General features: G+C 38.5%; 1 protein-coding gene across 3 annotated transcripts in view; it reads right to left on the bottom strand.

Annotated features, from left to right (window-relative positions):
• Positions 1–395: 395 nt before the first annotated feature.
• Positions 396–23,596, bottom strand: part of GIPC2 (GIPC PDZ domain containing family member 2) — a 105,351-nt gene continuing 82,150 nt past the window's right edge. Inside the window, exons 5-6 of one of the 3 annotated variants that reach the window (XM_050805674.1) lie at positions 21,599–21,680; positions 396–3,245 (exon numbers count right to left, since the gene is read on the bottom strand). In XM_050805674.1, the coding sequence (XP_050661631.1) occupies positions 3,094–3,245; positions 21,599–21,680 (234 nt within the window). In that variant the 3' untranslated portion in view covers positions 396–3,093. The remainder of the gene's footprint in view (positions 3,246–21,598; positions 21,681–23,596) is intronic. The other 2 variants (XM_050805664.1, XM_050805681.1) reach the window with 2 other exon arrangements.

Below are 23,596 nucleotides of genomic sequence, written 5' to 3'. Positions count from 1 at the left end.
TGCTACTATGCTAGACAGGCAATGATAACTGAAGGAGACCAGGGAGTCTCTCGAAGTGATGAAGGTCTAGCAATAAATAACATGGAACTGGCTGGGTGCAGTGGCTCATGCTTGTAATCCCTTTGGGAGGCCAAGGTGGGAAGACTGCTTGAGCCTAGGAGTTTGAAACCAGTCTGGGCAACATGGCAAAACCCCATCTCTACAAAAGTACAAAAATTAGCTGGACATAGTGGTGCATGTCTATAGACCCAGCTCTTGAGAGGGTGAGGTGGGAGGATCACATGAGCCTGGGGAGGTTAAGACGGCAGTGAGCCATGATCAAACCCCTGCACTCCCGCCTAGGCAACAGAGTGAGACCCTGTCAATAATAAACAAATAGATAACATGGGACTAAATAAAGTTTTACTTGGAATATGTGTATTTGCTAAAGTTACAAGGGAAAATACTGCAAATTATATATCATTTGAAAAATTATCTCTCTTTAGTTAATTTTCAGTCACAATATTGGATATAGCAGCTCCAAATAGAGGTTACCTGATTATTGCTTTTATGTTTGAATTCTTAAAGAGTTTACATCATAATTATATAATTATATTTTTGAAACATCACAGAAACCCAACATGTACCTATTTGTAATCATCAGACTATGTACACCTGATTAGGGCTCAGCTATGTTCAAGGCCTCATCGAGCTCAACATTATCATTTGCATTTTCTGCCACAATCAAAGAAAACACATTGTGTGCTCCTAGTGGCCACTGCAAGAAGGAAGATGCTGTTTCAATAAAAGGAAATCAAGAACAAACAAAATAATCATCCTCCATTGAAAAAAAAGCCTACAAAAAAGAGAAAAGGACGGGGTCCTAAAAACATCTAGTGATGCCAATAAAATGGAATGTTTTTTAAAAAGTGATTTGTCTCACTGAAGCTGCAGAAGGGTATCCCACACTTATATGTGACTGCACTAAAAGCAGACCCTTTTTGTGCACTGAGCATTACAAAAAGGCAGAAAGCTCACAAATAGATGCATTTTCAAGTATGGGAATAAAATGACATACAGAAACTAACCTTGTTATCAGTTTAGCTATAGATATGAAAGATAAAGATGTTTCAAGGAAAAACCTATTACAGGTAGTATATAGAGTACTTGGGCCCAGTTGAAGCCCAGGTAATGTGATGACAGTAATGATAATGGTCCACTGAATGCTAACAGACAAGTATAGTTACAGCTGTACAAGGATATCACAACCTTACACACAAATTCTAGAAAGATCATTGTGAAAATGACATTCCATAAATCACAGGGAATCAACACCAAGTGTGTCTTTATGCATGCCCAAAAAGGAAGGAGAAACTGACATCCATCAATAATGAACAATGACTTATTTCAAATCTAATATCTAGTGCTGATAAATTTATTTTGTTGCTGCTGTTTAAACTAGAATGTTTCTATGGGCCTCCTAAGTCATCTTATGCCTAAAAATAGTAGGTCTTTTTTTGTGTCTTTCCAAGAGAGGTAATATTAAGAATTAATAAGTATTTCAGAGCCTCCAAAACGAACTCACTAAACAAGTACCAACAAGTTACAACTTGAGCTAGATTTTATTTTCAAATGATGAGCAACAGCAATAAGAAAATCCATATTCTATAAGCTACTTTTGTTACACATTAATGACTAAAACAGCTTCTGTGCAGATTTCAAATTAATCAGACAAAGAATATCAGCTTTATGGCATTAAACTCATTTGACAAAGGAGTGGATGGTAGTAAAACTAAAGTTTTATCAGAAAACAAGAGTTATCTAAGCAACAACCCAGCAAGAAAAGAGAACTACTTCTGATTTCCTAGAATACATCCCTAACAGGTTATTATTTCCGATTACCAAGGCAGCACACAGCATTTTTCATCTAACACTTTACAAAGATGCTTGGTCACACCATGCTCTGCTGTATTAAATGATCTTTGTTGAAACCATTCATTTCCATTTCTCTTACACCTATAAAATGTCAAATAAGAGTGATAAGACAGTCATTTACCCTCAATTTTCTCTACAATGTAAGGTTTAGAGGAGTGCATTAGAACTCTAAAATAATAGACTAATATATTTTCTCAATTCTCCCTTCCTCCTTTCTTTCCACTGGAAGGAAATCTATTTCTGACAGTCTCTCTTCTAAAGTTTAAGGAACTAAAAAGTGCTGATGTTTAACCAAAAAAAAAAAAAAAAAAAAAAAAAAAACGTTCTAAAACAGTTATTTTGAGTAAATATCTTTCCAAAAACTCTACAAAAAAATATAAAATCTTCCCTGGAGTGCTTATAAAAGTAACATAAAAGTAGCTATGGGTGAAAAAAAGAAATAATGTTTTAAGGACTGAAAAAAATCAAATTCAAGTAGTTCTACCCTACCTACTTCTTTTTTTACCCTTCTTTTACACATGCAGAGACACAGCACAGATTTCAACCACAAGTTTTAAGAGCTTGTATAAAGAAGCATACAAGAAAATCAATCAATCTTTGTTTTACAAAAAGAGAAAGTTGGCCATAGAAATCAACATGCCACAGGAATCTTCCTTCCCTTACTCAGAAAATCAAAAAAAAAAAAAATGCTTCTAGAACAATAAGGGGCATCATTCACCTTTCATTGCCTGAACATATCCTGTTCAAACTAGGATAACACCATGAAGATGCTATGAGGTAAATCATACTCCAATCCTAGGTTACATTAAGGTTTTGAAAAATAAAAAACTACAAAGCTATTGAAATCAACTATTTATATGTGAAAAACAAAGCATGGGTATTAATGGAGAAGAAAATCATCTATCTAGAAATACTCCTTAAAACTTACTTTTAAAATCCTTTTGAATGAATATTACAATTTATCCTTATTTAGGTCATTTCTCTTAAGCATACTACATCAGTAACATTAAAAAGTGCCCAGAAATCAAAATTACCAAAATTATATTTCAAAGAATATATTCCATACACACGAAATTAAACCACAGTTAGTAAAGGTGTCCAAAAACAGATCTTATGGGACTTTTAAAAAAAGAAAAAAAAAGAACGATAGGTCGTTTCTTCAGAGGTGGAGTGTCCACATCATAATCCTCTTCGTTTGGCATCACCAATGACTCCCCAAACATCAAAGACAAATTCGTCTGGGAACGCAAAGTCTCCAAGAGTTTCGTCAAGCGCCACAGCAAATTCATCTGGATTAACTTTGTCCTTTCCAGCTTCAAACATTGTGGTGGCTATCAAAAATAATATTAAAAAATTAACGATAAATGAAATAGCATCAAAGGACTGAGAAAAATGGCAACAGGAAAATTATTTGCTAAAAGTAACATACATAAGTATATTTCAAATTAAATGCAAAATTAAATGCAAATTAGAACAGTAAGGTACCCTCTCTCACACGCACACATCAAGGTGGCAAAGATACTTTTCAACAGTCTGTCCACTGCACCCAGGTTTGCAGCTGCTACCCTTGCCCTCTATCCAATCTTAGAGCCTGTCAGTTGGGAACCTCTGGCATTCCCAAGAGTAGAACAATATCCCCTGAAAGAAACCCTGTGGCTGTGACTAACCTTAGCAGGAAACTTAAAGAACACCCCTTCCTCAACCTCCTAATAGTCACTACTCTCCCTCCCTCCTCCACCAGTCCCCCACCCAGCTGAGGCGGAGTCCAGTCCTCCCTACCCAAAGACAAAAAGACAAAGGATGACAGTTTGCACTGCAGCAGTCAAGCTGGGGAGAAGCAGAGGAAGACATAAGTCCACCTGTGGAACCGAGGTACCTTTTCTGAGCCCCTCTCCAGTTTGGGATAGAACGTGAAAGTGGCGACCTTGTTCAGTTTTTCTACTAAGTTGCCTGGGTCCCATATTCTATGTCTTGGAACCAGCATCTTCAGGAGTACTTAGGACTTGCCCCAGCTGCCTGGGAGCCCAGGAGGCTCAGCAGATTTCCACTCAGCACCCTAGAAGCACCAGCAACCAGAAAGAGACTGTGTATATGTGACGTGGGACTTGGGTGAAAAACCTCCACGTGAAAGGGAAACGCCAAAGCCCCAGGGAAAAGCTCCAGCATCTCCTTTCCTTCCAGGTTAAGGATGAACTAATTCTAGTTTGCATGACTTCTCTGAATGAGCCACAGGGTCTGGAGAGACAAAAGCTATGCCTCTTCCCATCAGTTCAGTCCTAACACAAGGCAGGCTAGGAAGAAAGGGAGGAATGTGGCCTGCTGAAGGGCACCAGGATCAGAGCAGAAGTAGGGTGGGGGTGTGGTGAACTAGTAGAGGGATCAAACCTCTAGTAAGGTAAGGAGGGCTTCTATATAGCCAGGCAGCCTGGCGTGGGGTAGGAAAGTACAGATGTGGTGAGAAGGGCACGGGGATGGGAGGACAGCAGCCACAGTGATGAGAGATTGGTTACACATGTGGAGATGGATCACATACACACATACATACATACACACACACATACATACAGAACAATAGGAATCAGGTTTGTCACTGCTGGAGAAGGATAAATAGGGAAAGGGAGAAAATAAGAATGAACCCTATGGAATTAGAATTGTAGATATCACTGGAAATATATATATCTCCAATTAAGATGTTATAAAATACAGACATAAATGCATACACACACATGCATATACATTCCTCAGTCCTGGAAGCATGACACCCCAACAACAATGAGTACACAAAGCACCCAAATCTTGGTTCTTAAGTACCATTCTCCATTAGAAAGATTAAGACTTCCTCAGAAAATGGTAGATTCCAGGGCTGGAGCAGGCAAAGTGCAATATGAACCAAGAATATCTTGTACCAGAAAGTAAGAAAGTATCAAAAAATGATGGGAACATGTGAAAAGGACATAGACGTCAGAGTGCAAGAGTTCACACTGACCAAATCAGGGATAATTTAAACATCAAAATAAATAATGATGGTAACAGGCTATAACGCCAGTGAATAAAACAGGAAGCCATGAATCCATAATAAAATACACAACCGACTGAAGAGATAGATTAAAGAAAAAATGAAGAAGCTGACTGATTCATAAAGGACTGTATATTTACATAGTTTTAAAATGTCTCCCCACCAATACCTATCAATGAAACAGAATAATTTTACAGTGCAGAAGCCTAACAAACACCACCTTAAGTGATCAAAGTGAACGTTCCTAACAAAAAAAACCAAAAACCTGCGCTTCCCCATAAGATGTAATGAAAAGAATACAGAATCACATTTGTGATGTTCCTGCCAAAGAGGTGTAACCTGAGTGTACTTATGAAAAAAGTATTAGACAAAGCAATGTTGAGGAACATTCCACAAAATAACTGGCTTGTACCCTCCAAAAGCATCAAGGTCATGAAAACCTAGTAAAGAACAAAGAACTATTCCAAATTGACACAACATGATAAGTAAATGCAACATGTGATTTGGAACACATTCTTTTGCTATAACAGATATTAAGGAACTTGGTGAAACGTAAATAGAATATGAATATTAAATGGCAGTAATGTATCAATGTTAATTTCATGGTTTGGGTGGTTATGTTATGGTTCAATAGGAGAATATCTTTGTTTTTAGGAAACACACACTAAAGTATTTGGGGGCAATGGGACAGCATTGAGGTAACTGACTCTCAAATAGTTCAAGAGAAAAAAGTCTTTGTGCTGTATTTGTATCTTTTCTGTAAATTTAAGATTGTTTCTATATATATATATATATGAATGGCAGTGAAGAAATAAGAGAAATTAAATCTCTTCTCTTTATTATCATCACCTCGCTCTCCATCTTGCCCCAGATCTCAGCCATTACTCAGCCTTCTTCATTTACCATCAATCTGGAAGCAAACACTTCACAAAGGAGGGAGTTCCTCAGCTGCAGCTGGAACCTCTGCTCCAGCCCAAGGGTCCTGCCAAGTTACCCAGACTCTTCCAAAGTTCCCGAGTTTATTAAAACTTTTTTGTAATGATATGTCAAGGATGGCCAGGATATACTGAAGCAAACACTCAGATACACTGGTTTGACTTCGTAAGTTTGGCTGTTGAAAAATGTTTGGCAAAAATATCAAAAGTCGTAAAAGTGTTCGTATCCTTTGATCTACCTAGAATTTTTACTTCCGGAAATCTAGACTTCAAAAATAAAATTTTAAAAACAGAAAAGAATTTAGCATAAAGATGTTCCTACAGAATCCAAAAAAAATTGTAAAATGTAGGATCATTAAGTTACCTCTGGTATGATGAAATGTATTATGTGAAATATTTTTAAATCATTTTAAATAATGTTTATGAATAATTGATAATAACTTAGGGAAATATTTTTGTTCTAATATTTACTGAAAAAGCAGTACGTATCTTTTTATTATAATCACAACTATATTTTTATAAAAATATTTATACAGAATGACTAAATGAGGAAGTAGGTGATAATGTAATTTTAGTAAAATATTAATGGTAGAGTCTAGGTGACAGGTATATACAAAAGTATTCACTAAAAAGTCTTTCAACTGTCTATCTGTTTGAAAATTACCATAGCAAAATAATGGAAGAAACCTCTATGAAGCAATGGAAGAAAACTTAGCAAAACATAGTACAAAAATTCAAAATAGAAAAAGCTTTTTTAGTGCTGTGTTTGATGCAGTAAAACTATACCTAACTTGTCATATTTATTCTGTGTGTTCATAGGTATAAGGTATATTTGGGAAATTATTTCCTAAGCCATTAAGGGATGCCTTAATGTCTGTAAGCAATGTTTCATTTCTTTCAACAGACAGTCATAGCACTATAGTTAAGAAAAGAAGAAAGCTGCCCTTAGAGTGCATTTTCACACCATCAGATAAGAAGCCAAGTGCTCAGGGAAGCAGTGCCCTGCAGCATTCCATCAGTATTTCAAACAAGTCTGGAGGTTCTGTCTGTGTCTCTCTTCTCAGAGTGTCTTGCCTTGGAGATCTTATCCACAATCCCAGGTTAAGCATGACCATGGTGCAGAGAAGTCCCAAATCTTTGCCTCCATCCCCAACTTCATTCATGAGTTCCACACACCCATTTCTGAGTAACTGATGGGCAATTCTTGCTAGGTGATCCATGAGCATCTCAAACAACATGTCCAGAAACCAAATATCACTGTGCCTTCTAAAGAAACTGCTACTCTTTCTCTTGTTTCCATCGTTTTCTCTTCTCTGAGGTCTTCAGACTGTGCACCAAACACTGTCTCCCTTCATTCTACCTTTGCAACTCTAATTCAATTCTTTCCATTTCATTCCCACTGCTGCCATGTTATTTCCAAGTCCAGTCAGCAAACCACCCCACGTAGGCACATTGGACTCCCTTTCCTAAAGTACAGCTTTGATCCCACTGGGTACTGAGACAAAAGGACCATGAAGCTCCTCTCCACCTCTGAGATTATCTGTCATTCCCGTATATAAAAATATTCCATCTGGGCATAGTGGCTCACGCCCGCAGTCCCAGCTGCTAGGGAGGCTGAGGCAGGAAGATCACATGAGGCCAGAAGTTTGAGACCAGCCTGAGCAACACAGCAACATCTTGTCTCTTAAAATAATGTACTTAATTTAAAAAAATAAAATCCACCAGGCATGACAGTGCACATCTGCAGTTCCAGATACTCAGGAGGCTGAAGCAAGAGGATCACTTGAGCCCAAGAATTTGAGGCTACACTGAGCTATGATCATGCTACTTCACTCTAGCTTGCACAATAGAATGAGACCCTATCTCTTAAAAAAAGGTTTTTTTCCTTGTGTAACCAATGTTTATCTTTAAAACTCTAAACCCTAGTGGCAGTCTAATCTATAAAACCCTTGGTTCTCACTATACTACACTACATTAATGTTGTGCTCTCATAAATCTGACCACTCAAAATGCTATCTTCGCTGCTTTCTGCCTTTGCCCAGGATAACCTCCTCCTAGCCACCAGTACCACTGTCAAAATCCTTTCTCTCCTTCAAGGCTCTCTCCTCCATGCAATACTTTGTCCACAGCTGGAAGAGATATCTCCATTCTCTAAACCCTTCTGCCAGTGTTTTTCAAGCTTAAATGCATAAGCAAATCGCCTAGGATCTTGGCACAATGCAGATTCTGGTTCAGCAGTTCTGCAGCCCTGAGATTCTGCATTTTCAACTCCCAGGCGATGCTGGTCCTCAGACAACACTTTGAATAAAAAGGTCTTGGACTGCAAATTCAACATTGCTCTGCATTGACATTTATTTTTCTGTGTATTTTTTCTCTCCTACTAACAGAATAAACTCCCAACAGATCTTGAGTAGCTTACTCAGTCTTTTATGCCCATGGTAACTAACTCAGTGTCTCATGCATAATAAATGCTAGTGAATGGGCGGTGCAAGAGAAGGGCTTGTAATTACAGTTACATACGTTTTGCACAGACACAGTTAGCATGCATTGGGGAAAGTGAAGTCCAGAACTCTGGTCTCAGCCAGGATGTAAAAGAGTAGCCAGAATGTAAAGGTGAAGTATTGCTGAAGTAGAACTCCAGTTCAGAACTGTGCTTACTCTACCATTTTAACTCGTTCTCATAGGCTTTGCAGGTAGCATTTATTAAGACAATTACCTAAAGATTATAATGACATATAGGTAACACATGTTAAGGAAGAAAGCTATCTGAGGAAGAAATAAGATGCATACAGATAAAAGACATAAGAAAACATACAAACCATTCAGAAACAGAAACTAACAGTATGGATGATGCTCTTAAATGTTGGGGGAGACAATGACAAGGATGCAGATGTTCACTGATGAACACTGAATCAATTTCTCTCCCTACACACACACACACACACACACACACACACACACACATCCTTCGCTATAAGAGGGAAAAAGAAACAACTTGGTACATGGTTTTTTTATACCTCAGGAAGCTCAGCAGCATTGTCTAGTGCACTAAGCCTGGGAACTCCATGTTGTAGGTCTGACCTGCACTGACTTGCAATGTCTGCTTTGGGTTTCTAGTCACAAAATGAAAGAAAATGCTGCTTCAAGATGCCCATAGTCTAACCTCACAGTCCAAAATGCATAATCTCACTCATGCATTCTGGCACAATAGAAAAGTGAAAGAAAAAAAAAAAAATCCCCACACCGCCCAGAGCTGCTGATACAGTCTAGTTATACAGCTCCACATGTTCTACCTCTATTACCACTGCCATTACAACTATTAACAGTAATAATCATTAGTGATAATCACTGAATGATAATACCTACATCTATTATTGTTTATGATGTGACAGAAACTTTATACAGATTATTTAATTTGATTCCTTGGCAACCCTATAAGATTATTTTTATTATGACCCTCTTATAAATGTGAAAATTAGGATTCTAAGTTTAATAATTTCCCCAAGGGTCAAAGCTCCAAACTAATAAAATTAGGACTCATGCTCCCTGTGAATTCACTCCTTTTGTGACTCTCAACAGACATTTACCAAGTACTTACTCTCAGAGAGGTACTGTGGTAAGAGCTGGGACTAAAACTGAGTAAGATATGGTATCTGCCTTCAAGAAACACCTGATCTTGTAGGAGAACAAAAAACACCCATTACACAGCTACATAATTGTGCTGGAAATACTGCATGTAATACAGCGCTCTATACATCTTTTAAAAACCAGTAATTTGCTACATGAATTCAAAAATGGAGCATGCAACTAAATATGTTATATATTTTTCCTAATGCATAAAGTATAAACATCACTTTTTTGTTTTATTTCTCATCCTCAGCTGGGTTTGGTAAGCATAGCTTTTAAGACATCTTTACAGGATAAGTAAATGGTAAAATTTGTCCTTTTTGATAAAATATTATAGCTCTGATTTAAGAGAAAAGCAAAAGAAACTTCAGCAAAATAAAACACTTTTTATAAAGATATAGCATATTAACATAAGATAGCTACTAAGATTATTTTCATCTATTGATTACAATAAAATTTCAATATACTGCAATAATAAATCTGAATGCAATCTGGCAAAAAATATTCCAGTAAAAGAGTATTATTTTCTTACAGTATAATGTTTAGAAACACATGAGAAAAAAAAGAAAAAAATAGATTTTAAAAAATAGTAAAATTAATCCCTGCTACTTGGGAGGGTGATACAGGGAGATTGCTTGAGTCCAGAATTTTGAGATTAGCCTGGGCAACATAGTGAGACCCCATCTCAAAAAGAATTTTTTTAATTGGAAAGAGAATTTTTTTTTACCACATATAGCAGCTAAGTGCTGACCTCTAGTGGCCATTTTTACTACTGTCACTGAACTACATTTACATTATTATTAATGACAAACCTGTGTTGGTGATACAGATCAACATATAATTTCCATTAACTTTTTAAACAAACAGAACATTTAAATATAAAATATTACTTTATGACTAAAAATCTTGGTATCAAAGTTTCAGAAATCTTAGTTTTTAACTCATTAGGTGACTGGCAAGTTATCAAACTTCTCTGAATTTCAATTTTCAAATCTATAAAATGGCAAATAGCAGGATGTAAAGATTAGTCATCATTATTGTTAGTTTAATCATGAAATATGCCACTACATCTCATTCTATGGAAGGTCTTCGGGCCTTACTTTTCCTAAGACTTTTTATAAATATCAACGCTTTTCAAACAACTCACAAGTCAAACATCAAAAATGCAGTCAATGTAGAATATTTTCTAACGAAAATTTCTAAAACTTCATTGGCTTTATCTGAAAACAATGACTTTCTACAGTGTTCACTGTTTTGAATTCACTATAAAAAGAAAGTAATCTGGCCGGGCCTGGTGGCTCATGCCTGTACTTGTAGCACTTTAGGAGGCCAAGGCAGGCAGATTGCAAGGTCAGGGGTTCGAGACCAATCTGGTCAACGTGGTGAAACCCCATCTCTACTAAAAGTACAAAAAATTAGCTGGACAAGGTGGCAGTCACCTATAATTCCAGCTATTCAGGAGGCTGAGGCAGGAGAATGGCTTGAACCGGGAGGTGGAGGTTGCGGTGAGCAAGATTGTGCCACTGCACTCCAGCCTGGGTGACAGAGCAAGACTCCATCTCAAAGAAAAAAAGAAAGTGATCTTAGGAAGAAAGGAGAAATGTAATTCTCACTATTAAAACACCATTAGCGGTTCCAAGATGGCCGCACAGGAATAGCTCCAGTCTACAGCTCCCAGAGTGAACAACACAGAAGATGGGTGATTTCTGCATTTCCAACTGAGGTACTGGGTTCATCTCACTGGTGCTTGTCAGAGAGTGGGTGCAGGACAGTGGGTGCAGCCCACCGAGCGTGAACCAAAGCAGGGAGAGGCATCGCAAGCGCAAGGGGTTAGGGAATTCCCTTTCCTAGCCAAGGGAAGCAGTGACAGACGGCACCTGGAAAATCAGGTCACTCTCACCCTAATACTGCGCTTTTCCAATGGTCTTAGCAAATGACACACCAGGAGATTATATCCCGCACCTGGCTCGGAGGGTCCCATGCCCACGGAGCCTTGCTCATTGCTAGCACAGCAGTCTGAGATCGAACTACAAGACCTCAGCGAGGCTGGGGGAGGGGCGCCCACCATTGCTGAGGCTTAAATAGGTAAAGTGACGGGAAGCTCAAACTGGGTGGAGCCCACCACAGCTCAAGGAGGCCTGCCTGTCTCTGTAGACTCCACCTCTGCAGGCAGGGCATAGCTGAAAAAAAGGCAGCAGAAACTTCTGCAGACTTAAACATCCCTGTCTGACAGTTTTGAACACAGTAGTGGTTCTCCCAGCATGGAGTTTGAGATCTGAGAATGGACAGACTGCCTCCTCAAGTGGGTCCCTGACCCCTGAGTAGCCTAACTGGGAGGCACCTCCCAGTAGGGGCTGACTGACACCTCATATGGCCAGATGCCCCACTGAGACGAAGTTTCCAGAGGAACGATCAGACAGCAACATTTGCCATTCTGCAATATTTGTTGTTCTGCAGCCTCCGCTGGTGATACACAGGCAAACAGGGTCTGGAGTGGACCTGCAACAAACTCCAACAGACCTGCAGCTGAGGCTCCTGACCGTTAGAAGGAAAACTAACAAACAGAAAGGACATCTACACCAAAACCCCATCTGGATGTCATCATCATCATCAAAGATCAAAGGTAGATAAAACCACCAAGTTGGGGAGAAACCAGAGCAGAACAGCTGAAAATCCTAAAAATCAGAGTGCCTCCTCTCCTCCAAAGGAATGCAGTTCCTCACCAAAAACGGAACAAAGCTGGATGGAGAATGACTTTGATGAGTTGAGAGAAGAAGGCTTCAGATGATCGGTAATAACAAACTTCTCCAAGCTAAAGGAGGATATTCAAACCCATTGCAAAGAAGCTAAAAGCCTTGAAAAAAGATTAGACGAATGGCCAACTAGAATAAACAGTGTAGAGAAGACCTTAAATGACCTGATGGAGCTGAAAACCATGGCATGAGAAGTACATGATGCATGCACAAGCTTTAGTAGCTGATTTGATCAAGTGGAAGAAAAGGTATTAGTGATTGAAGATCAAATGAATGAAATGAAGCGAGAAGTTTAGAGAAAAAAAGTAAAAAGAAACGAACAAAGCCTCCAAGAAATATGGGACTATGTGAAAAGATCAAATCTACGTCTGACTGGTGTACCTGAAAGTGATGGGGAGAATGGAACCAAGTTGGAAAACACTCTTTAGGATAGTATCCAGGAGAACTTCCCCAACCTAGCAAGGCAGGCCAACATTCAAATTCAGGAAATACAGAGAATGCCATAAAGGTACTCCTCGAGAAGAGCAACTCCAAGACACACAATTGTCAGATTCACCAAGGTTGAAATGAAGGAAAAAATGTTAAGGGCAGCCAGAGAGAAAGGTCGGGTTACCCACAAAGAGAAGCCCATCAGACTAACAGTGGATCTCTCAGCAGAAACTCTACTACCCAGAAGAGAGTGGGGGGCCAATATTCAACATTATTAAATAAAAGAATTTTCAACCCAGAATTTCATATCCAGCCAAACTAAGCTTCATAAGCCAAGGAGAAATAAAATCCTTTACAGACAAGCAAATGCTGAGAGATTTTGTCACACCAGGCCTGCCTTACAAGAGCCCTTAAAGGAAGCACTAAACATGGAAAGGAACAACCAGCACCAGCCACTGCAAAAACATGCCAAATTGTAAAGACCATCGATGCTAGGAAGAAACTGCATCAACAAATGAGCAAAATAACCAGCTAACATTATAATGACAGGATCAAATTCACACATAACAATATTAACCTTAAATGTAAATGGGCTAAATGCCCCAATTAAAAGACACAGACTGGCAAATTGGATAGAGAGTCAAGACCCATCAGTGTGCTGTATTCAGGAGACCCAACTCACGTGCAGAGACACACATAGGCTCAAAATAGAGGGATGGAGGAAGATCTACAAAGCAAATGGAAAACAAAAAAAAAAGCACAGGTTGCCATCCTAGTCTCTGATAAAACAGACTTTAAACCAACAAAGATCAGAAGAGACAAAGAAGGCCATTACACAATGGTAAGGGATCAATTCAACCAGAAGAGCTAACTATCCTAAATATATATGCACCCAATACAGGAGCACTCAGATTCATAAAGCAAGTCCTTAGAGACCTACAAAGAGACTCAGACTCTCACACAATAATAATGGGAGACTTTAACACCCCACTGTCAACATTAGACACATCAACGAGACAGAAAATTAACAAGGATATCCAGGAATTGAACTCAGCTCTGCACTAAGCAGACCTAACAGACATCTACAGAACTCTCCACCCAAATCAACAGAATATACATTTTTCTCAGCACCATATTGCACTTATTCGAAAATTGACCGCATAGTTGGAAGTAAAGCACTCCGCAGCAAATGTAAAAGAACAGAAATTATAACAAACGGTCTCTCAGACCACAGTGCAATCAAACTAGAACTCAGGATTAACAAACTCACTCAAAACCACTCAACTACATGGAAACTGAACAGCCTGCTCCTGAATGACTACTGGGTACATAACGAAACGAAGGCAGAAATAAAGATGTTCTTTGAAACCAATGAGAACAAAGATACAACATACCAGAATCTCTGGGACACATTTAAAGCAGTGTGTAGAGGGAAATTTATAGCACTAAATGCCCACAAGAGGGAGCAGGAAAGATCTAAAATTGACACCCTAGCATCACAATTAAAAGAACTAGAGAAGCAAGAGCAAACAAATTCAAAAGCTAGCAGAAGGCAACAAATAACTAAGATCAGAGCAGAACTGAAGGAGATAGAGACACAAAAAACCCTTCAAAAAATCAATGAATCCAGGAGCTGGTTTTTTGAAAAGATCAACAAAATAGATAGACCACAAGCCAGACTAATAAAGAAGAAAAGAGAGAAGAATCAAATAGACGCAATAAAAAAATGACAAAGGGGATATCACCACCAATCCCACAGAAATACAATCTACCATCAGAGAATACTATAAACACCTCTACGCAAATAAACCAGAGAATCTAGAAGAAACGGACAAATTCCTGGACACATACACCCTCCCAAGACTAAACCAGGAAGAATTTGAATCCCTGAATAGACCAATAACAGGCTCTGAAATTGAGGCAATAATTCATAGCCTACCAACCAAAAAAAGTCCAAGACCAGACGGATTCATGTCCGAATTCTACCAGAGATACAAGGAGGAGCTGGTACTGCTCCTTCTGAAACTATTCCAATCAATAGAAAAAGAGGGAATCCTCCTTAACTCATTTTATGAGGCCAGCATCATCCTGATACCAAAGCCTGGGAGAGACACAACAACAAAAGAGAATTTTAGACCAATATCCCTGATGAACATCAATGCGAAAATCCTCAATAAAATACTGGCAAGCCAAATCCAGCAGCACATCAAAAAGCTTAATCACCACGATCAAGTTGGCTTCATTCCTGGGATGCAAGGCTGGTTCAACATATGCAAATCAATAAACATAATCCATCATAAACAGAACCAAAGACAAAAACCACATGATTATCTCAATAGACGCAGAAAGGGCCTTTGACAAAATTCAACAGCCCTTCATGCTAAAAACTCTCAATAAATTAGGTATTAATGGGATGTATCTCAAAATAATAAGAGCTATTCATGACAAACCCACAGCCAATATCATACTGAATGGGCAAAAACTGGAAGCATTGCCTTTGAAAACTGGCAAAGACAGGGATGCCCTCTCTCACCACTCCTATTCAACATAGGGTTGGAAGTTCTGGCCAGGACAATCAGGCAGGAGAAAGAAATAAAGGGAATTCAATTTGGAAAAGAGGAAGTCAAACTGTCCCTGTTGCAGACAACATGACTGTATATTTACAAAACCCCATCATTTCAGCCCAAAATCTCCTTAAGCTGATAAGCAACTTCAGCAAAGTCTCAGGATACAAAATTAATGTGCAAAACTCACAAGCATTCTTATACACCAATAACAAACAAACAGAGAGCCAAATCATGAGTGAACTCCCATTCACAATTGCTTCAAAGAGAATAAAATACCTAGGAATCCAACTTACAAGGGATGTAAAGGACCTCTTCAAGGAGAACTACAAACCACTGCTCAATGACATAAAAGAGGACACATCAAATGGAAGAACATTCCATGCTCATGGAAACGAAGAATCAATATCATGAAAATGGCCATACTGCCCAAGGTAATTTATAGATTCAATGCCATCCCCATTAAGCTACCAATGACTTTCTTCACAGAATTGGAAAAAACTACTTTAAAGTTCACATGGAACCAAAAAGAGCCCGTGTTGCCAAGACAATCCTAAGCCAAAAGAATAAAGCTAGAGGCATCACACTACCTGACTTCAAACTATACTCCAAGGCCACAGTAACCAAAACAGCATGGTACTGGTACCAAAACAGATATATAGACCAATGAAACAGAAGAGAGCCCTCAGAAATAATACCACACATCTACAACTATCGGATCTTTGACAAACCTGACAAAACAAGAAATGGGGAAAGGATTTCCTATTTAATAAATGGTGCTGGGAAAATTGCTAGCCATATGCAGAAAGCTGAAATTGGATCCATTCCTTATACAAAAATTAATTCCAGATGGATTAAAGACTTAAATGTTAGACATAAAACCATAAAAACCCTTGAAGAAAACCTAGGCAATACCATTCAGGACATAGGCACGGGCAAGGACTTCATGTCTAAAACACCAAAAGCAATGGCAACAAAAGCCAAAATTGACAAATGGGATCTCATTAAACTAAAGAGCTTCTGCACAGCAAAAGAAACTACCATCAGAGTGAACAGGCAACCTACAGAATGGGAGAAAATTTTTGCAATCTACCCATCTGACAAAGGGCTAATATCCAGAACCTACAAAGAACTCAAACAAATTTACAAGAAAAAAACAACCCCATCAAAAAGTGAGCGAAGGATATGAACAGACATTTCTCAAAAGAAGATATGTATGCAGCCAACACACACATGAAAAAATGCTCATCATCACTCGCCATCAGAGAAATGCAAATCAAAACCACAATGAGATACCATCTCACACCAGCTAGAATGGCGATCATTAAAAAGTCAAGAAACAACAGGTGCTGGAGAGAATGTGGAGAAAATGGAACACTTTTACACTGTTGGTGAGACTGTAAACTAGTTCAACCACTGTGGAAGACAGTGTAGTGATTCCTCAAGGATCTAGAACTAGAAATACCATTTGACCCATCCATCCCATTACTGGGTATATACCCAAAGGATTATAAATCATGCTGCTATAAAGACACACACACACGTATGTTTATTGAAGCACTATTCACAATAGCAAAGACTTGGAATCAACCCAAATGTCCATCAGTGACAGACTCGATTAAGAAAATGTGGCACATATACACCATGGAATACTATGCAGCCATAAAAAAGGATGAGTTCATGTCCTTTGTAGGGACATGGATGCAGCTGGAAACCATCATTCTCAGCAAACTATCGCAAGAACAGAAAACCAAACACCGCATGTTCTCACTCATAGGTGGGAACTGAACAATGAGATCACTTGGACACCGGAAGGGGAACTTCACACACCGGGGCCTGTCGTGGGGAGGGGGAAGGTGGGAGAGCTAGCATTAGGAGATATACCTAATGTAAATGACGAGTTAATGAGTGCAGCACAGCAACATGGCACATGTATACATATGTAACAAACCTGTATGTTGTGCACATGCACCCTAGAACTTAAAGTATAATAAAAAAAATAAAATAAATGAAACACCATTACTGCATACTTTTTCAAGAGCTACAACAGACTTCGTATCTGCTCCAAAAGCAAAGTCATAAAATTTTTAAAAAGAAAAGATGTTATAGAATAAATGACTTAGAAACAATCAATCTTCTTTTCACACATCTCAGGATCTCAATATATTTGAAATGCTAAAATTCTAAAGTTGCTTGGATGATCTCCAAACTCCTAAACTGGTATCATCAGAAAACATTATAATTCTATATACAACTTACACAGTTTCCTTAAACATTCAGGAAGAAACTTGTATGATACAACTTTATACTGAGTTAGGTCAAGACTATATGAGGCCTTATAGGATTCAACGTCTTTTAGAACGTTTATTTTTTTCATGGATAACAACCCAAGGTGACCTATGTTGACACTGGTTGGTAGAAAAGTCATAGTTCACAACTAAACTTTACAATCAAATGCAGCACTTTCATCTTCAGGATTACTCTCTACAAAAATTCATTTAAATTGCCAGGCATGGTGGCTCACGCCTGTAATTTCAGCACTCTGGGAGGCTGAGGCAAGTGGATCACCAGATCAGGAGATAGAGACCATCCTGGCTAACATGGTGAAACCCCGTCTCTACTAAAAATACAAAAAATTAACCGGGCATGGTGGCAGGTGCCTGTAGTCCCAGCTACTCGGGAGGCTGAGGCAGGAGAATGGTGTGAACCTGGGAGGCGGAGCTTGCAGTGAGCCGAGATCGCACCACTGCACTCAAGCCTGGGCGACAGAGCAAGACTCCATCTCAAAAAAAAAAATTCATTTAAATTATTTTCCATTTTCAAATAATAAAACCTCTTAATCCTTTTTTGAGGATAGTGTTCTAAGACACGTTGTTGCCATATTACTTTTTAAATTTTTAAAATATATACTTACATTAATACAGAAAAATATGATGTTAATGTAATTTGCATTAAGAATTAATATTTCTGAAAGCTAAGAAATACTGAGAATATTTATACATGTAAATATATTTGCCTGTTAAATCAGTACCACACTTGTAATTTATATTTCATGCTAATCAGATCTGAATAATGAAAGAAATTCCTTATTTAACAATGGTTTGCATTCTTCAAATAATTACACTTTACCTCCCTAGGTAACTGACCACATTGCTAATCATGTGTAATGATAATGGCTTTTAATGTCAATTAGAGGAATTTGTTACAGATGACTAATTCACTTTACAAAGAAATTTCTAGTTAATTTACAAAGAATTTGTAAGGAATGTTTAGTGCCCTGAATTTCCTTTTTTTAAGCTGCATTTTCTTTTTTTCCTTTTTTTTTTATTTACTTATTTGTTTTTGTTTTTTTAGAGACAGGATCTCACTCTGTAGCCCAGTCTAAAGTGCAGTGGCACCATCCTAGCTCACTGCAGCTTCAAACTCTTGGACTCAAGCAATCCTCCAGCCTCAGACTCTCAAGTGGCTAGGACTTCAGGTGCACGCCACCATGCCTGGCTAATTTTTTTTTTTTAACTAGAGACAGGGTCTCATCTCACTACGTTGCCCAAGCTGGTCTCTTTTAGGGTTAGTTTTAGGGTTAGGGCCTCGAGCCAAATATATATGCCTATAAGCAATACTACATCATATCTCTGTTGCTGTATGTGAGCATAAATACACCTATGCATATGTGTGTATGTATATGTAAAAATTCATGAATACATACATGTATTTGCTTCCCTCCCATATGGGAAAATACCATTAAAGAATGGCCCACAGCCCAAGACTGTTGTACAAATAAACATTTCTATTCTAAATTTGATTTATGTACATGTTGATGCCTCTAGTTATATGTTACATATTTCCTTATATGTCTAAAAGTATTCATGTTTATGTGTATGTTTGTCTTTATTCCTAGTTAGATCTTTTCCTAGGTCCTGTGTCTGTGATTCACTCCAGACCATAGCATGGATTCTATTGTTCCTTGAGAGGGGCAGTTTCAAAACAGGAGACTGAGGCTGGGCTCAGCAGCTCAACGACTGTAATTCCAACACTTTGGGAAATCAAGGCAAGAGAATGGCTTGAGCCCAGGAGTTTAAGACCAGCCTAGGTAACACAGGTAGACACCATCTCTACAAAAATTAAAATTAAAAAAATTAGCCAGGCAAAAGGATTGGAAGGAGAAGTTGTCAGACGTTGGTTTTCAGCTTTAACTTCCTGTCTGCACAGAGGAAAAAAGAATCTATAGGAAAATTTTACATTTTTCTCCAAGGAGCAAGGAACAAACTACCAATGTTTTTAAGTTGCAGACAGCATCTGTATATCCAGTACATAAATTTTATTTTAAAAGTTCACTCAGGGCTGGCAATGATGGCTCATACCTGCAATCTCTCCCTGCACTTTGAGAGGTCAAGACAGGGGGATCACTTGAGCCTGAGCAACATAGCAAGACCCCATCTCTGCCAAAAAAAAATTATTTTTGAAAAATAAAATAAATAGCCAGGTATGGAGGCACACATCTGGGGTCCTAGCTACATGGGAGGCTGAGGTAGGAGAAGGGCTTGGGCCCAGGAATCAAGGCTGCAGTGAACTATGATTGTGTCACTGCACTCCAGCCTGGGTGACAGAGGAGATCCTGTCTCAAAAATTAAAAAATAAAAGTTCACATAGGCAAGAGAGAAAATAAGAACAGATTCTGTTAAATAAAATTTATAGGAAGTGATTGGTTTGGACTGAGCTCCTGTACTAGGCCTAACAGACCAAACCAAAATGGAGTTACTCATGCTGAAGTTCCACTCACTAAGCCAAACTAAGTTGTTTATCTGACCTTCCATGAAATCAGGAGAAAGAGAGGTAATAGCCAAATCCCCAGATGGGCCAGTTTTAGCTGGCATGATAAGGAAATTCCCTCTGGTTTCACCTTTACAAAGAAAGTAACCTTGCAATGAGAATCCACTCTTTGTTCTGTTTCTGCTTTCTTCAGCCATTTTCTGACTATAGAGTCAACCTCCTCTGCTCAGCTCATCAGAGCACTCATTTTGAGGTGTTGCCTGATACTAGAGTTGCAAATAAAAGCCAGTTGAGATTTTTAAGCTAAACTTGTTTTGTTTTTGGTAATTCTAAAAGGAAAATGGAAAATGAGTGGAAGTAGAAAAGAATAAATGGGCTTCAAACACTCTACTTGCTAGTGGATAAACAAAATAGTCAAGTTTTTACCTTTAAAAAATGTATAAAGTACCTGATTCAAATGCATACCTGTGAATGCATGCAGACATAAACCTCCACACTGGAGTGTACATTTACTTCCTTTTCTCTACCCAGCATGCAACTGCCCTACTTAGTGGGCATTTATCTTGCTTCTGCATGAGAAGGGTCAGGCCTTTTCACACTCTTGACCCTTGTATTTCAGAGTCACTCTCAGTTCCAGAGCATTCAACCCAGACCTAACCATTCTCCTGGCCTCAGGGACTGGCTCACTTGAGCCAATCAGACCAACCAGAAACAATATTGGGCATTTTGTTTGAATTATTTGGAAGAGGTCCTTCCTCCTTCTCATTGTGCTTGATGCCATGAGGATGTAGGGGCTGGAGCAATGGCAGTCATTTTGGCCCCATGAGAGAGAGATTGAAGCTGCCAGGGGATACCACAGGGGCCTGAAATGAAGCCAGGACTGAGAGAAGAGAAATCACATCCTGATGACACCATGAAAACTCAGGATCCAGCCATTCTTGAAGCCAAGGTCTAGCTCTGGACTTTTCAATTATAAGAACCAATAAGTTTCTCATTTTTTGTTTCCTTAAGCCAGTTGGAATTAGGGTTTTTTGTTTGGTCTTTGTTTTGGTCATTTGCAACTGGTAGAGTCTTAACTGATAAATCAAGACCCTGACAGCCTAATGATGACACAAGAAATACACAGAAATTCAACTGTTCAACTGCCCTTCTCAGTCATATGCCAAGTGTGTCCTCTTTCTTCATATTTCTAATTCTTTGTTCATAGGGCTTTAGTAACCCTGTTAAAGGGTGCAATTTAATCAATGTACATCTGACATATCAAATAATAATGCCTTTTATATGTATCATCTACAAAATTCATTTTATGTATATTTTCTAAATCCAAAAAAACAACACTAAAGGAGATAGTAGTCACAGTTTAATGACTAAGAACTAACTAAAATGTTTTAAAGTTTACTTGGCACTAAGACCTTATAGCTGGAGTGAGGGCCAGGTCTTCTTTTCGATATTATCTTTATGTCCATTATTCTTTTCATCACACCACAAATATTTTTATCTTCAAAAGTATAATTGGCTATATGTACAAATAAGACATAAACATTAAGCAGATTAAGAGATACAAGACTTTTTAAAATAGTATAATCTTACCTAAATCAATATCTCGAATTCCCATGTACAATTCAAGAACATCATCAATCTTTTCAATTGCCTTTGCTTTGGTTTCAGAAGGCTTTATCAAAAAAGAGAGAAATAAGATATTATATAACAAAATCTCTTGATTGTCAGGGCATACACAAGAGAAAGTCTGATGTGGAGCCAGTTCATGATTGTGTACTTCAGCTAATTTTAATGGAAATATATCTAGAATGTGCTCTGTAACTAAATACATATCAATACAGTAAATACTTATTTTTAGTGTCTGCACTAAGAGTTATGGATTCGAAAAAGAAAAGCCAGGAACACCATCCCCAAGTAGCTAACAATCTAGAAGAGGAAACAGATGTGAAAATAAATAACATGTAACAGTTTTTAAAGGATATAAAACTTACAGAAGCATCACAGGGAAGGAAGCAAATTTATATCGCTAACAGTCATGGAAGACTTCAGAAAGAAGGTGACTTGGCTGAGCACAGTGGCTTTTGCCTGTAATCCCAGCACTTTGGAAGGCTGAGGTGGGAGAGTTGCTTCAGCCTAGGAGTTCAAGACCAGCCCAGGCAACATGGTGAGACTCCATCTCCACAAAAAAAAAAAAAAAAAAAAAAAAATCAATTAATTAAAATAATTAGCTGGGTGTGGTGGCACATGCTTGTAATCTCAGCCACGTGGGAGGCTAAAATGGGAGGATCACTTGAGCCTGAGAGGTCTAGACAAGCCTGGGTAATATGGCAAGATTCTCTCTCTACCAGTTAATTAATTTAATTAAAAAGTAACCAGGCGTGGTGGTATGCACCTTTAGTCCCAGCCACTCAGAAGGCTAAAGTGAGAAGATCACTTAAGCCCAGGATAATGAGGCTGTAGTGAGCCATAATTCTGCCACTGCACTCCAGCCTGACAAAAGGGCAAGACTCTGTCTCAGAAAAAAAGAAGGATGTCTTAAGAACTGCGGTGGGTTTTGTTTTTTGTTTTGTTTTGTTTTGTCTTCTTTTGTTTTGTTTTGTTTGAGACAAAGTCTCCTTCTGTTGTCCAGGCTGAAGTGCAGTGGTGTGATCTCAGTTCACTGCAACCTCTGCCTCCCAAGTAGCTGGGATTACAGGCGTGCACTACCACGCCCAGCTAATTTTTTGTATTTTTTTAGTAGAGACGGGGTTTTCACCATGTTGGCCAGGCTGGTCTCGAATTCCTGGACTCAAGTGATCCGCCCACCTTGGCCTCCTAAAGTGCTGGGATTACAGGCGTGAGCCACCACGCCCAGCCAAGAACTGTGTTTTCAATGATGAAGAGGAGATAAGCAGGAGAGGACACTTCAAGCAGGATGTAATAGATAGGCAAAGTCTAAGTAAGGTCAGAGAGTCATGTTAGAGGGATGCCAGAAGTCCCATGTAGCTGGAGAACACAGGGACAAATACGACTAGATCATGAGGGGTCCTGTGTACCATGAAAAGGATTTTGGTCTTTATTGTGCAGGCCGGAGTCTTCAAACTTTTGATGGCTCATCCCAATAGTAAAACATTTCTGAACAAATACCCTTATTGTGTATTTTTAACTTTATTGTATATATTGTTTACAAATTACAAATGTATTACCGCATTAATATATTGTATACATTATAAAAATACACCAAAAAATGAAATTTTATAAGAATGAGATGATAAAATAATATTTTTAAGATCATTTTTGTGTTATGTATTTTTTTTTCAATGAACTTTTCTTTTTTTAATTTATTTATTATTATTATACTTTAAGTTGTAGGGTACATGTGCATAACGTGCAGGTTTGTTACATATGTATACTTGTGCCATGTTGCTGTGCTGCACCCATCAACTCGTCATTTACATCAGGTATAACTCCCAATGCAATCCCTCCCCCCTCCCCCCTCCCCATGATAGGCCCCAGTGTGTGATGTTCCCCTTCCTGAGTCCAAGTGATCTCATTGTTCAGTTCCCACCTATGAGTGAGAACATGCGGTGTTTGGTTTTCTGTTCTTGT

Source organism: Macaca thibetana, chromosome 1, assembly GCF_024542745.1.
Source record: "Macaca thibetana thibetana isolate TM-01 chromosome 1, ASM2454274v1, whole genome shotgun sequence".
Classification (NCBI taxonomy): Eukaryota; Metazoa; Chordata; class Mammalia; order Primates; family Cercopithecidae; genus Macaca; species Macaca thibetana.
The sequence above is the reverse complement of the archived record's forward strand: the minus strand, read 5'-3'. Positions and strand labels throughout refer to the sequence as shown.